Source organism: Phyllostomus discolor, chromosome 14 (assembly GCF_004126475.2).
Source record: "Phyllostomus discolor isolate MPI-MPIP mPhyDis1 chromosome 14, mPhyDis1.pri.v3, whole genome shotgun sequence".
Taxonomy (NCBI): Eukaryota; Metazoa; Chordata; class Mammalia; order Chiroptera; family Phyllostomidae; genus Phyllostomus; species Phyllostomus discolor.
This window is the reverse complement of record NC_040916.2, coordinates 696050-709418: the sequence shown is the minus strand read 5'-3', so window position 1 is coordinate 709418 and position 13369 is coordinate 696050. Positions and strand designations below refer to the sequence as shown.

At 47.3% G+C, this 13369-nt stretch overlaps 1 protein-coding gene across 5 annotated transcripts in view; it reads right to left on the bottom strand.

Annotated features, from left to right (window-relative positions):
• Positions 1 to 2106: 2106 nt before the first annotated feature.
• Positions 2107 to 13369, bottom strand: part of KIRREL1 (kirre like nephrin family adhesion molecule 1) — a 116067-nt gene continuing 104804 nt past the window's right edge. For 3 of the 5 annotated variants that reach the window (XM_036015282.1, XM_036015280.1, XM_036015281.1), the window contains 10 exons: positions 12621 to 12726; positions 12359 to 12507; positions 12027 to 12154; positions 11231 to 11405; positions 11048 to 11148; positions 9363 to 9561; positions 8039 to 8146; positions 7724 to 7863; positions 7064 to 7141; positions 2107 to 6819 (listed from right to left, as the gene is read on the bottom strand). In XM_036015282.1, the coding sequence (XP_035871175.1) occupies positions 6343 to 6819; positions 7064 to 7141; positions 7724 to 7863; positions 8039 to 8146; positions 9363 to 9561; positions 11048 to 11148; positions 11231 to 11405; positions 12027 to 12154; positions 12359 to 12507; positions 12621 to 12726 (1661 nt within the window). In that variant the 3' untranslated portion in view covers positions 2107 to 6342. The remainder of the gene's footprint in view (positions 6820 to 7063; positions 7142 to 7723; positions 7864 to 8038; positions 8147 to 9362; positions 9562 to 11047; positions 11149 to 11230; positions 11406 to 12026; positions 12155 to 12358; positions 12508 to 12620; positions 12727 to 13369) is intronic. The other 2 variants (XM_036015278.1, XM_036015279.1) reach the window with 2 other exon arrangements.

Below are 13369 nucleotides of genomic sequence, written 5' to 3'. Positions count from 1 at the left end.
ATTCTTTACGAAGTAATGTTTCTTAGGGACTTTGAACTTTCATGCTTTGGTGTAAAGTGCAGCAGGAGTATGTTTATGTCTATGGCAAGAGCTCCTATTGTGAGACAGACTGACAAAGAGTGGCTTAGTGATAAAGGGCCTGTTGGTGTCGTTATGTTCAGTCTAGGGTGACAGAAGGGAGGGGCTCAAACCCCTGGCAGAAGACACCTAATATAGGGTACAAGCTCCTATGGTCTGTTTTATGCCTAGAGAAGAGAGTGGGTTTGGTTCCTTGGAGCCTTGCTCGGTGCCCTATAAAGCTCACAGACTTATCCTATAGTGCTTGCTGGTGCTGTGCTGAGCTCTGGGGATGCAGTGAGGAATAAAATGCATCCCAAGTGGACACAGCACAGGAAGCATCCTATCTAACAATGCATGGCTTAACAGGATATTCCAGGGTCACCATGTTTGCACAAACTTGCTAATTCTTCTCTTTTTTCCCCCTACCCTATTCTATTTGCTTTTGGATCTCAACTATCATGCCATGTTTTACCTGAGCTAGTTCAACTTACCTGGCAACGGCCTCAAGATTGACCCTGCACCTGGGCCTCTTGCCCAACCAGGTTGGACTTGCCTTAGGCTACCCACAAGTTCTTATCCTGGAAATATGCCTCCAAATTGCAGCCCCTACTGCTCCCTGTCTCTTCCTCAGTAGTAACTCTGGGATGTAACTCCCAACCTTCTTGGAAATGGGTTGCATTACCTTTAATTTTTTCAACTCTAACAACTCTGTCCTATGTCCTGTGTCCTATGTATACAAAAAAGCTACTGTCTTGATGGTGTCCTATGATCTGTGTACAAATAGGCTACTGTCAACATCTTTTAGTTTAGTTGGCTGTTAATTAGATGAGAAAAACAATGAACAGTTATAAACATTTGTATGTCTCTATTGATTTATGACATTCAAAAACATTATCTGAAAATATTTTTTCAATTATCCTCAAACACTCTTGTGAAATGAACAAAGAGAAACCCATCCAATCTCTACCAAAATAGAATTTAGAATTTCTTAGCAGAATAGTCTCTGTGTGTACACCATTTTTTTTGTTTGTTTCATTTTGTTTCACTACAAGTTCAAAGGTTGAGACCTGATGACTTTGCTTTTCCCCCAAACCATTGCATTTTAATAAATGAACCCCATCTTGCTCCCACCCCTACTCCCAAATCCTTGGGAATCTGGATGTCAGATTCAGCCTCATCCCTTCCCATCCCCATCATCAGATGTGGCATAGAACATTTGGATGCTGTGTTACAAAAGAACGGAAGCTTGAGCTGTTTGTCCATGGTCAGAGTTCTGCAACAGTCACAAACTGGTGAATAAAATGTGCTTGCCCCTTGGCCTGTAGGTGACACAAATACAGTGTTTGCAATCTTAATCCAAAAATATCCTATCTTTTCCCCAAATTTAGACCATTTCACCCCAAATCAGGCAAGCTTTTAAGTAACTAGAGCTGTTCCTGCATTAATAACACAAAACATGGTGTTTTTAGAACATTTATATTTATATATATATAAAAATTAAATATATATAATATATAGTGTTTGAGACTAAAAATATAATACATAATATTTAAAAAAGAAAAATGAAAAAAGGCAGAATAGCAAAAGTTGTGAATGACACACATATACACATTGCTAAAAACTATGATGGTCTGTCCTAACAAAAATATTTCTCTCCTCTCCTAATTATGATCATGGATCCATTTATTATTGGGATTTGGGTAGAGAAAATCCAATTGCAGCCAGAAATGGAGGTTATCATTCCAAGAGTAGTTGGAGTAGAAAATGTGACCACACGGAGCCCTTGGTCTCCTTCTGGTGAAAGTGGAAGTGGTCAAATCTTCTGAGTCACTATTGCTAACAATAGTGAGAGTTTGATTGTATTGGTACCTTGGCTGCTCTATCCCCAGGGTTAGGGATATTCACAAAGGCAGCATCTAAAGATCTCCAGAAGTTAACAGAAGAGCCCATGGCCCACTAACACTTGACAAGGCAACTGGTTTGGGCCATCAAAAAGCCAGGAGCAGGGAGCAGGAGAATAGTAAGAATGATAGTTATATGCAAATAGTTTTTTTTTTTTTTTTGAAAGGGCAGGCTTGTACAAGAAACCCCCAGTATACACAGCAAATATTTCTCCAGGAACAGGACCTGGAGCTCCCTCTCACAGTGATGCCAGAATATGGGATTCTGCCCTTCCTTCCATTTCCCAATCCACACATCTTTCTGTCCTCTCCACCAGCCTAGAGGTGGAATGTCAGAATCAAGCTGATAAAGGTTAGGCCTTTAAGAAAGAGGCTGACCTCCAGGAAAGGAGAGGTAATGGCGGGGAGGGTGCAGAGAAGGGAATGGGATGTTTAAATGATAATTTTATAGACTCCAATTATATCCCTGGGTCTGTGCACATGAGTATTCCATTATCACTTCCTCAGTGGTCCCACCAAGGTCAGGATCTTCTCTAATGCCTTTCAGTTGATTACCTCAACATGCAGCACTAAAATGGTAGAGAAGCCAGGGTTTCTGAGGCTGGGGTGGCCTTGGTAGTACAGCAGTGGGGACATATTGTCCACACAGCAAAAAGAGGCAGTGACTGAGGCAGTTTAGTCCAACTGGTGTCTTGGCTTTTAACATAATTTTCTTTAAACCCTATATTGACAGACCACTTCATTCCATTTTAAGGAGCCCAGGACTTGTGGTTCCTGATAGAGTGCCAATTGGTTAGTGACGGGGGACAAGGGCAAAGAGATTCCTGGCCAGTGTGCTCCATCCTGTAAAGCAGAAATGCTGCCCTCAAAGTGATGAGGGAAGTAGCTACTGCTGGGAAAAGAAGACACAGTATCTAGGATAGGGTGGTCAAACTAACCATTTTCATCCCAAGCAAGACATTTGTAAGGAAATAGCACTGATCCCATCCCTGGTCATTTTCCTTCCTGACTTGAGGTTTTTGCTTAATTCAAACTCTATGGTGGGCTTTGAGGGATTCAGGATTTAGGATGCAGGCTAGGCCCTCCACAAAGAAACAATGGCTCACCCAGAATCACAGAACCTCTTTAGGAACTATAGTTTATGTTATGACTACTGAACCCATCTATTCTTCCTACATACTCCTTCACAGAGGGATCAGCTGTAGTCATGCCTTGCCTTCTGGCTTAAAACACCTTACCTTGCAGTCTTGTCCTAGTAAGTGGTCCCTAGCCAGGAAAATGATCCTGAGGACCAAGGTGGCAGGTGGCTATTCCCATTTGTCACCATCGAAGTTGGATACACAGTGAAGGAGTCACCCTGCCCTGCCTTGGCCATGACACCATTGCAAAACTATTAGAATTCTGAGTGGGGAGGAGTACAATTACTCAATGGTAAAAGGATAACCCCACATTAATTTTACTGAGGTTTAAGGTATGCTTTTTGTTGCTGTTTAGGGTCAACAAGAAGTGGACATTCTTTCACAATACTTCTGATAAGATAATGAAACCAGAGGTGAAAGCTTCTTTCAAAGGAACATTTCAACTCCTCCATCCCTAAGCTTACTGTTCCCAACTCCTTGCCAGGGAGGGCCAGGATGTTCCACTTCACCAAATGAACAGAGAATGAGCACAACAATTCTAGGTTTGTGCAACCCTTATCCCTCATTTTACAGGCCAGAAAATAAAAGGAAATGAAGAGATTAGGCCAGGGTCACTCAGTAAATGACAACTTCAGAATGAGGTCCCAGGTTTCCTGACTGCTAACCCCTTGACTGAAACAAGATAGTCAAAGGTGGTCAGGACAACCAAGGTGACCACATCAAGTACTGAGGCACCATACTGGAGGACTACAGCTCTATAGACAACAAAGCTCTATATTCAAGGGCACCTTCCACTCCCCAGAAAAACTTATTTCACTTGGACTAACAGGCAGGTCCCAATGCAGATTCTGATTGGGCCAGAGTGCCAGTTGCAGTGAACAGAGATGACCTTGGTAGCTGATGTCTCCCTGTGCCTTGCATGGCAACACTTGCTTGATACCCAGAAGGCCCCAATTAAGGTGTTAAGAAACAGAAAACAGTGCAATAGCTCTGTATTGTGGCTCAGAAAACTAATGGCTCCCACAATGTCAGCTGAGTTACCTAGTAACCTTGGGCCCCCTCCTCTCCATTGTTTCAACAGAATAGGCCCAACACTTAACCAAAATGGGGGAAATAAGAGACTCTGACCAAACCCTGAACAAAGATGAGTTTGGAAATATTTCTGTTTAGATTTTATCTGGGTTACACATGGATTCTAGCTCCTGCAAAAATAATCAAAATACACATGAATACGTCCCCAGAGGAATCTGCATCCTTAAAAAGCCATCTCACTGAGCTTACATAAAAGGATTGCACAGGGAGGTGTCAACTTCTAGAGGTGGATATGGGTAGGAGCCTGGATCATGTTTCAGAAAGGGTAGGTCCATGGGGCTCTAGTCCCTTTAGGCAGCTGTGAAGCCAGAAATGGAGCTACTTTATTCCTGGGCATTAGCTGATTCTTACCAGCTGAGGAGTGGCAAAGAATGTCACCCCACAAACCCACTTGAAAAGGTGGTGATGGCCCTTGGCTGATGAGTGTTTAACTCACTATAGTGAATATAACTAATGAAAGGTGACCATGAGATGCATATTTCATGGGCGATGCATATTCTGGGCATGACACAGAACACCTCACCTGTGTTGTCAGGACTGAGTGAATAAGGACTGCACTCTAAACCCTGCTTCTAGGGAAGGGGAGGCCAGGTATGGATTCTCTCTGTAGCACTGGTTCTTTTTGGTTATCAGGTGGTGGCTGAGAAAGGCCATGAGAATGTGTGTGTGCATGTGTGCCTACATGTGCAGATGGTGTCAGCATGGGCCATGGCTGTCTGGAGTGCCCTCTGCACCACCTTATGCTGTCAGTCTGCACTTCCATTTACCAGGCCCTCTCATCAGTCTGTTCCCTAAACTCTGCAACACTTGTCAGAGTGTTTGGGACTCGTAATACCCAGTCCCAGCAAAGTCTTCCACACAGGGCTTGTCAACAAGGCTCAAGGCACTGCAAAAAGGGGGAATATGATTGATAAAAGAGGAGAAAAGGACTTAAGTAAAATCCATGTAAAGAGCACCTTTCCCATGTCCCCTGGAAGGTGGCCTCTGGGGGTAGTACAGGGTGTCTGAGAACCAGGTCCCCACCCTAAGCCTGTCAGAGCCCAACTGCAAGAAGATCTTACCACCTGAATGTTTAAAAATGGATTCAAAGTGTTTGGCAATTGAAAAAGTAATGGAAGGTGTTAGAAATCTGGTGAAGAACATGTGTGCCTCCTTTCCTTTTCATTGGAAATTATATTTGGGTGGGGGAATCCCTACTGCTTTATTATTATTTTTCCAAAGGAGGTTTTCATTTTATTCTTTGATAAATAGCCTATAGTACCCCTACCCTTTCATCTACAATTCCTCAGGGAAGCTCCAGAGTTCAAATAAGTTAAGTGAGGCAGACTGGGGAAAGAATGGGGTTTGGGTAGGCTCCCCTAGTATGGGTTCTGGAAAGTGCTAGGTAACACAGAGCTGTCTTGCTGGGGAAATGGAAAATGATTCCTAGCTTTCCTTCTTCTGCCACAACCTCCTGACTTATTTTGCTAGCCCCGCATAAAGGAGAAGGAAAGGCAGTAGTGTTAATGGAGACATCTGGATCCCTCTGCAGACTAACTGACAAGTGTTCATAATGGGCAGCCAGGATGACTGGCATTTTAATCTCAGCTGAATAAAGGCTGGATTTGAGCTCAGTGCCAGGCTGTTCTATAGACAAAGATAGAATAAAGTCTCTTCTGCAGTCCTGAGGAAGAAGAGATGCACCAGGCTGTAAGTGCAGATGGCAGAGGGACTCGCCAGGCCATCCTGTTTCCATCTATATGTGCCATAGCCACTCAGCCCTACATGTCCTGTCTCCTAGGCCCAAGCCTATCCATTCCCACATGAATCCCCCATCCGCTTATGGGAGACCACAGGGTTAGGATAGAAAGGGAATGCTAAAAGTGCCCTCTCTGCTGTCCATAACCTTTACTTTCCCCATCCCCAGGTGTGAGTGCAGGTCAGAACACACACATCCTCTTGAAGAAGGAGGAAGGGCGGGCCCAGAAGGCTGAGGCATGCATACAGCACCATCCTTGGATGGGGTGTTTCTGGGAGACCTGTTTCCCCCCTTCCATGGCAGCAGGAGGAAGGTTGGTTGGGGACAGGAGCAATGAGCAACGCACGCCCCTGAATATCAGGGAACAGCTTCTCCTCTGCCCCGCAGAGATGCCCCAGCTAGGCTCTGGCCCCTACACATGAGTCTGCATGCGCTGCTGGAAGCGCTGGCCATAGTCCGAGTGCTGGGATGTGTAGGAGAATCGAGTGGCTGTGGTATACTTGCCAATAGGGTCATATGCCTCAAATGGGGTCCGTTCCAGGGCAGAAGGTGGGACTTGGGGGTAACCCAATCGATAGGTGGGGTACCCTGCTGCCCCAGGGAAGGGATGGGAGCTGAACTTCTCATAGTTCTCGTACGACAGCTGGCTGGTTGTGTCGGTGCCAGCTGGAGTAGCTGGGCCAGGGGCTGTGGGCTCTGGACCGTAATCGGAGGCTGGGGCCCGGTTGTAGGTGTTGAGCTGGGCATAGCCGCTGGAGTGAGAGAGACGGGAAGAGGGGCGGCCTTCGAAGCGGGCAGGGCCGGGGGCACGGTAGTCAGCATAGAGTACTGCCCTGGAAGAGGGTCGGTCTTCGTGGGCACGCACGTTGTAGTAGCCATTGGTGGGGTCCTGGGTCAATGAGAGAAGATGATGGAGGAGGGAACACCCTCTAGTTGGAGTTGGGGGGGGGTCATACCTCACATGGCCCTCAGGGCTCTGCCTTGGGTTCCCAGCCAACCTTTCCACCTCCTTTGCTCCTTCAGGAAACCTTCTGACCTTCTCTCTCTAACTGGCCCTCCACTCCATAACCAAGCCCTCAGAACCCTATACTCCAGCCCAGCCCTGGTGCCCCTGCCCCTTCCCCCTTTCCCACCTTCATCTCATACTCCTCCCGGGTGTCAATGGTATCACAGCGCAGGTCCTGCTTCAGGTCCACATCATCCTTGAAGGACTGCAGAGCAGCAGGTGTGGGGCATTAGGAGACTGAAGTCCTGTTCTTATACCCCACAAACCCCACCCCTCCCCGTAGAGAACATCAAACAGGAAGGGTCTGGGGTCATGGGCAGGCTTGAGTTCTGTATCCTCTCCCAGCAAAGACTCTGGAATGTAGTGGGAAGTTAGTTACACCCATTTTTTGTAACTAACACAATGTGACCTTGGGTATGTTGCTGCCCCCGCCCTCTGGGATCCAGTGATGAGGCAGTTAGATGTGAAAAATTCTAGGGGCTTCTAATTCTGACTCTATGTAGGAAAAGGATAGGACAAAGAAAGCCTATGGAGGCCCCACCAGTCTATCTTCTGCTGGAGGAAAACAAGACTGGGAGTATGCACGTGTATGTATACATGCACATGTATGTCAGTGTGTGTGCATGCATGTAAGCATGTAGGAATGTGTGTGAGCATGTGGGTGTGGCAGGACCAAATTAAGCTAACTAAGGGAGGAGAGAGTGACAGTGGTTATTAGAGAACTGAGATAGGGTCAGTCCCAAGTGTGTGAAGACAGGAGTGGGTCAGGAAAGAGCAGGACCCTTACTGAGTAGATGGCTTTCATGACTCGAGTCGCTGTGGAGACGCTGGCAGTATCGTCCTCCCGGTCAGAATGCATTGTGAGTGGCTCACGGTTCACTGTTTCCACCTTGATGTCCAGTTTCCTTAGGGTCACATCCTTGCGACCTGGGACAGGGGGAGGGAGTCTAGATGCTTTCTGCCAGCCTTTGCAGTGTGTTGTTTCTGGACCTACCTTGGCTGGGATGTGCAACTGCCACCCCCCTGGCCCCTCTGAGGCCCTGCCTGCTGGGGGCCCTGGAAACAGTGAGGGAAGTCTGTGGCCCATGGAGTCCATACTCACTGCCTTTGCGGCGCCGGTAGAGGAAGAACACCAAGGTAATAAAGAAGAAGGTGAGCAGGATGCCTGCACCGATGGTGGCCCCAGCGATGATGCCCACAGGTAACACCTCTTCAGATGAGGAAAGAAAGAAGGCAGTAAGGAGGGAGACACCCTGGGGGTCTAAGCTCAGTGTGAGCTGAAGAACAATCTTGCCAAAGGCCATAAGCTTCAATGGCATCTCTAGATTGTGTCCAGGGTTGGTTTAAGTCAAAGTGGGGTTTGAGAGGAAGGTCTGAATTGCATTTGGGTTTGGGCCTGAGCTTAAGTTTGATCAGAGTAGAGGTCATGATGATGTGTTATCCTAGCCATTGGAGCACCAACTTGACTCTGGCCTTGGTGATCCATCTGTCCCTCTCCTGTAGCCTACCTTCCTGTGAGACTTGGTCTCTCTTTCCTGGGCTGGGCTCATTTGAGGTTGGCTGTCTCCAAACTCTCTGATCTGCCTATGTTTTCTGAACTCTTCTATCACCTGCTCAAGCCACACCATTGTAAAGGCCCCATCCACATTACCCACCCAGAACTCCAACAGTCCACCTTGGCTCCCCATGCTCCCCAAAGCTGGGAAGGACCTGAGACTCTTGCCTCCAATTTTCACTCCCTTCTTGGAAGTCTGGATTGATCAGATCTGTGTAAAGGGCCTTCCCTGCTGAGATCTGTCTTACTCTATCTACTCTCTTCTCCCACATCAACCCCTAGGTGGCACCCTCAGCTAAGACAGAATTGATGATACTCAGTTATTTTCCTTCATCTCCCATGTCAAACGGCTAGTTCAAAAAAAAGTCAAACATAATGCTGCTTTTGTCATATTAGAAGTGCCTTAGGGAAGGGAACATGTGCCTCCTATCAGACAAAGCATTCTTGAAGAGGAGGGGAACCAAAACTTACTGGGCATCTATTATATGCCAGGTATTTTATAAATATTCTCTTGTGTAATCCTCACATGAATACAATGAGGTAGGAAGTGTTATTCCCTTTCACAGATTACTTAACATTTCTTCAACTGAAGTCATTTGTTGCCACTGTGTAAGTTCCCCAATTAAACTGAGGTTCCTATAGGGCCATGTTCACATTGGTCTCTGCATCCCCTAGGGCAGGGCCTGGCATATAGCAGATGCACAATAAATGTTTAAAAAAGCAAGCAGATTTCCCAAGCTGAGCAACAAGGCCAGGTTCTAATGGGGAGGCCCAAGACAGAGTTGTCTCCCTCTGAGCCTGGCCCCAGGAGATAAAAGGGAGAATCCCTAGGCCACCCTGCTCCCTGGCTACAAGCCAGGACTTCTGTCACCTCTCTCTTCCAGCTGGATGATGGCTGTGCCTGGCCCAAAGCTGTTCCAAGCAGTGCAGTTATAGTGGGTCTGAAAGTCAGCCTCCATGACGTTGTTGATGGTTAGTGTGGACAGCACCCCACTGCCTGAGTTGGTCCTTTCCACTGTATAGCGTTCCAGGGTCCCCACCTCCAGAAAGTTCTCCTTCCATGCCCATGCCTGTGGTGGGAAGGGCAGGGGATGGTAAGAAAGGGTCAAATAGCAGGAACACCTGACCCATCCTCAATATATTTTTACCTCATGTGCCTGTCTATCCCTAAGCCCAATCCAACACCTTCTGCAACAAATCTAAGCCATAGCTACTTCCTCAAACCTTGGCATTGAACCTGTGATCTAGAAGAAGCAGTGGCTCCCAAACATGACTGAGATATATGCCAGAAACATTCAGATATATCCAGGGACATTCTTTAAAATGCCAATTCTTGGGACTTATCACCTAAATAGGAATCTCTCAGGGAGAGGCTCAATTATTTAAGCCTCTATAAAATCTCTATTTTTATAATAATCTCACACAATGTGGAGGTAGCTGGTCCAATGAACCAACATTTGGGAACCCCTGATGTTGTAGAAAAATTCCTGGATGGGGGAGTCAAGAACACTGGGTGCCATGCCTGGTGCTCCCCTCGAGTCCCTCTATGGCTTCCATTTCCCTGCTTGGGTCTCTGTTTCATCATCTGTAAAGTGAGAGGAGCAGACTAGCTAATGATCAACATTTCTTTCACATAAGTCAATCTTAAATCCCAGAGGTGGTCCCACATAAACCTGCCTGGCTGGCTCTGGAGACCCAGCCACAGACTCTCATAGTGGTGAGGAATTATCACTCCAGAGGGGTATCCTAGGCTCTTTCACTCCTGACCTCCAGGAAGGCAGCCCCCATTTGTGACCCCTTCCTCTAAGTAGAGTCTGAGGAGTGGGTAATGGCTGAGCACTGGCTCCTTTCCTTGATTAGCTATCCTTGATCTGCAATCAAAGCCCCAGGGAGCCAAGTCACTCTCTGGGAAGCTGTGATAATAAAGTGTCCCTGAGCAGCCCTGGAATCAGCCAAATGGTTATTAAATGTGCTGAGGGGTTTGATGGTTAATGGTCATAGAAAGAAGTAATGGTTCATAGTGTAGGGAAGAGGGGAGGGCAGGGAGTGGCGCAGTGAGGGAGCTGGTAAACAGGAAGGCTGAAGAGAGGTTAGTGGGACATGGGACAGGGTGGAAAGGAGAGCTGATGGGGTAGAGCTGAGAGGAAGAGGGAAGAGAAGGGAGCAAGGAAAAGATCAGGAAGAAAGGGGAGGAGATGATGGAGAAGAGAGAGCAAGAGTATTTGCCTAGGGAACTAACCATGAATCCAGTAAGGGGCTCCCTTGGGCCATCCTCACCTCCTGTTACTATTACTTGTCACAGCAACCCCGTTAGGGCAGGATCACTGCCCTCATTTTATGGATGAGGATAATGAGGTTCAAAACACTATGCAATTTGCTCAGGGCCACACAATTAAGAGAAGTAGTGGTGTTTGAACAAGGAAAGGGACAGAGGGACAGAAAGGGGATTAGAAGTAGAGATAAGTAGGAGCACAGAGAAAATGGGACAATACTGAGCTGGAGTAGAGAAGTATGTGACTGGTTCTCCTCACACCCTATGCCAGTCCCAGCACTTACAATGCGGTCTGGGGGTGGCGTGCTCCCGATGAAACATTCTACCTTGCCACCGTCACCCCTAACAGCATACTGCACTGCCTCGCTGGAGATAATGGGGGGACCTGCAAGCAGAAGATTCAGTCAGGGTCAGGTGGAACCTACAGTGCCTGCCCACCCAGGGCCAGACCCTCTTAGGTCACTTACCATTCACATAAAGTGGCACCTCCCTCTCAGCCACTCCTATGCGAGGTACAATGGCCCGGCAGGTGTAGGTGCCAGCATCTGCCTGGGTCACTGACTTCAACAGCAGCTGGTTGCTGTTACTCAGTACCTGGGCAGAAAGAGCAGCCTCGGGTGGGGAGCCAAGAGGCCTGGGCCCCTAGGTCCGTGTGGGCCCCATAATAGATGTATTGGAAAGAAAGCAGGAAGGGCCACAAGTGAATTCCCAGAAGGGAAATAGTGTCCTGAGTCTCTCCAGTCCCTCCCTTGACTCTACAAACAGGTTGGCATTTAAACACACCAACTCTGTACGAGACAGGTAGGCCAGAGGACAGGTGCGGAAGATGCGGTCTCTTGGGATGATCTGTTCTAGTGAAAATTTCACCCTGAAATCCCTCTTCCTGGCCAAAATGTTTAATGCAGGTCTCTGTAGTGCTGTAGAATTCAACCTTTTCCTCTGTAGTGACCCATTCCAGCTCTTCTACCTTCCTATGTATCATTCATTCACCACATCTCTTGCTACCCCAGCACCTCCACCAGGCTCTCTTCCCTCCTTCTACACACAGGTCAGCAAATCCTTCCCACTGCCACTAAACCAGCCACCTATTCTTCAAGGAGGGTGGGGGTTAATCGCAAGCACTGTCTGTCTCCTCCAAATCCCAAGACTAGAAAATATCCAAAGTTCAACTTGAAAACTAATGCTGCACTTCCCTGGACTCCTCCCTCACTGGTGTCTAAGTTTCTTCCTCCCAGCACCTAGGAGAGGCAGCAAATGTCTTACCATGTTTGAGTCCTTTTTGGTCCAGGTGAGGGTGAGGGGGGGATTCCCAACCCAGACACATGTGAGAGTCACATCAGAGCCAATGTCTGTAGTCGTAGGTTTAGGGTCAACTACAATCCGAGGGGCAACTGAGGTAGAAGGGAGCATCTTGTTAGGGTCTCAGTGTTATTGGGGTCAGCTCCAACTGACATTCTCTTTTCTCTCCAGTCCGTCCTGTGTCTATTTCCCATCTCCTCAGCTTCATGGAGCCTACCCAACTCCATGCCAGGCCCTTCTGCTCCCATGTCCCACCCCTGCCCTCAGTCCCTGCCCCTGTACTTGCAGCTACTCACAGTGAACATTTACTAAAGTGCTGACATTGGTGCTGCCCACTTTGTTGTAAACCTCACAGGACACAGGCTCCGTGAAGAAGGAATAATCAACATTTGTCTCATAGCGACTCTCATGGGCATCTTCAATCAAAAAGCCCCCCTTGGCCCATCTAAGGGAGAAGGCAATATAGGAATTAGGGCTTGGAGTCCTCTCACATACATCCAGGGGCATTGCCCTTCTTAGTACCCTTCCCAGAGTGCTCCCAGACCCTGCTTCTCATACCTGTAGCCTAGGATTTCAGGATTGGCTGTGGCCTGGCATGTAAAGACAACACGCTCGCCCTCTTGCACAGTCTGTGGCTCAATGGACAGCGTCACTGTAGGAGGGTCTGCAAATCAGGGGACAGGAAGTCAGGATCTTTTCTGTACCTCAGGTTTCTTTTTTCTCTCCTTAGCATATATACTTGGACACTCCCACTGTGCAATGGTCTGGGAATTTGAGTTTGCAGTGGACCAGCTCCAATAAATATACCTGTCTTCCTCATCTTTACTCCACTGAATCTAGGGGGCCATTTAGGGTGATGATCAAGGATGATACCAAAGGAACAAATAAGTCAATCAGTGTAAAGGCCAATGGTGACTACTAGGCACCAGTGCGGGCTCCTCTGGCTCACTAAAATGTAGGGGGTGTGGCATTTCTCCAACTGCTGACCATGATCCCACCCTACCCATGGTAGAAGTAATTTATTGAGCATGTACTGGCTAGTATACTCCAGGCCAGATGCTCTTACACTATACCTCATTTAATACTCACAACTCTGAGAAGCAGGTACAGGTCCAAAATTCCTTAACTGAAACCCTTGAAACTATATATTTCAGAATTTGGAATTTTTCAAATTTTAAAAGGGTAATAGTGTGTGTGAACTGTTTACCATGCAAGACCTCCAGCAGAGTCTGGGCAACACCCCACAGTGACATACATTAATACCTCTGCAGTGAAACATGTGACTATTCAGATTAAGTGGGTTAAAT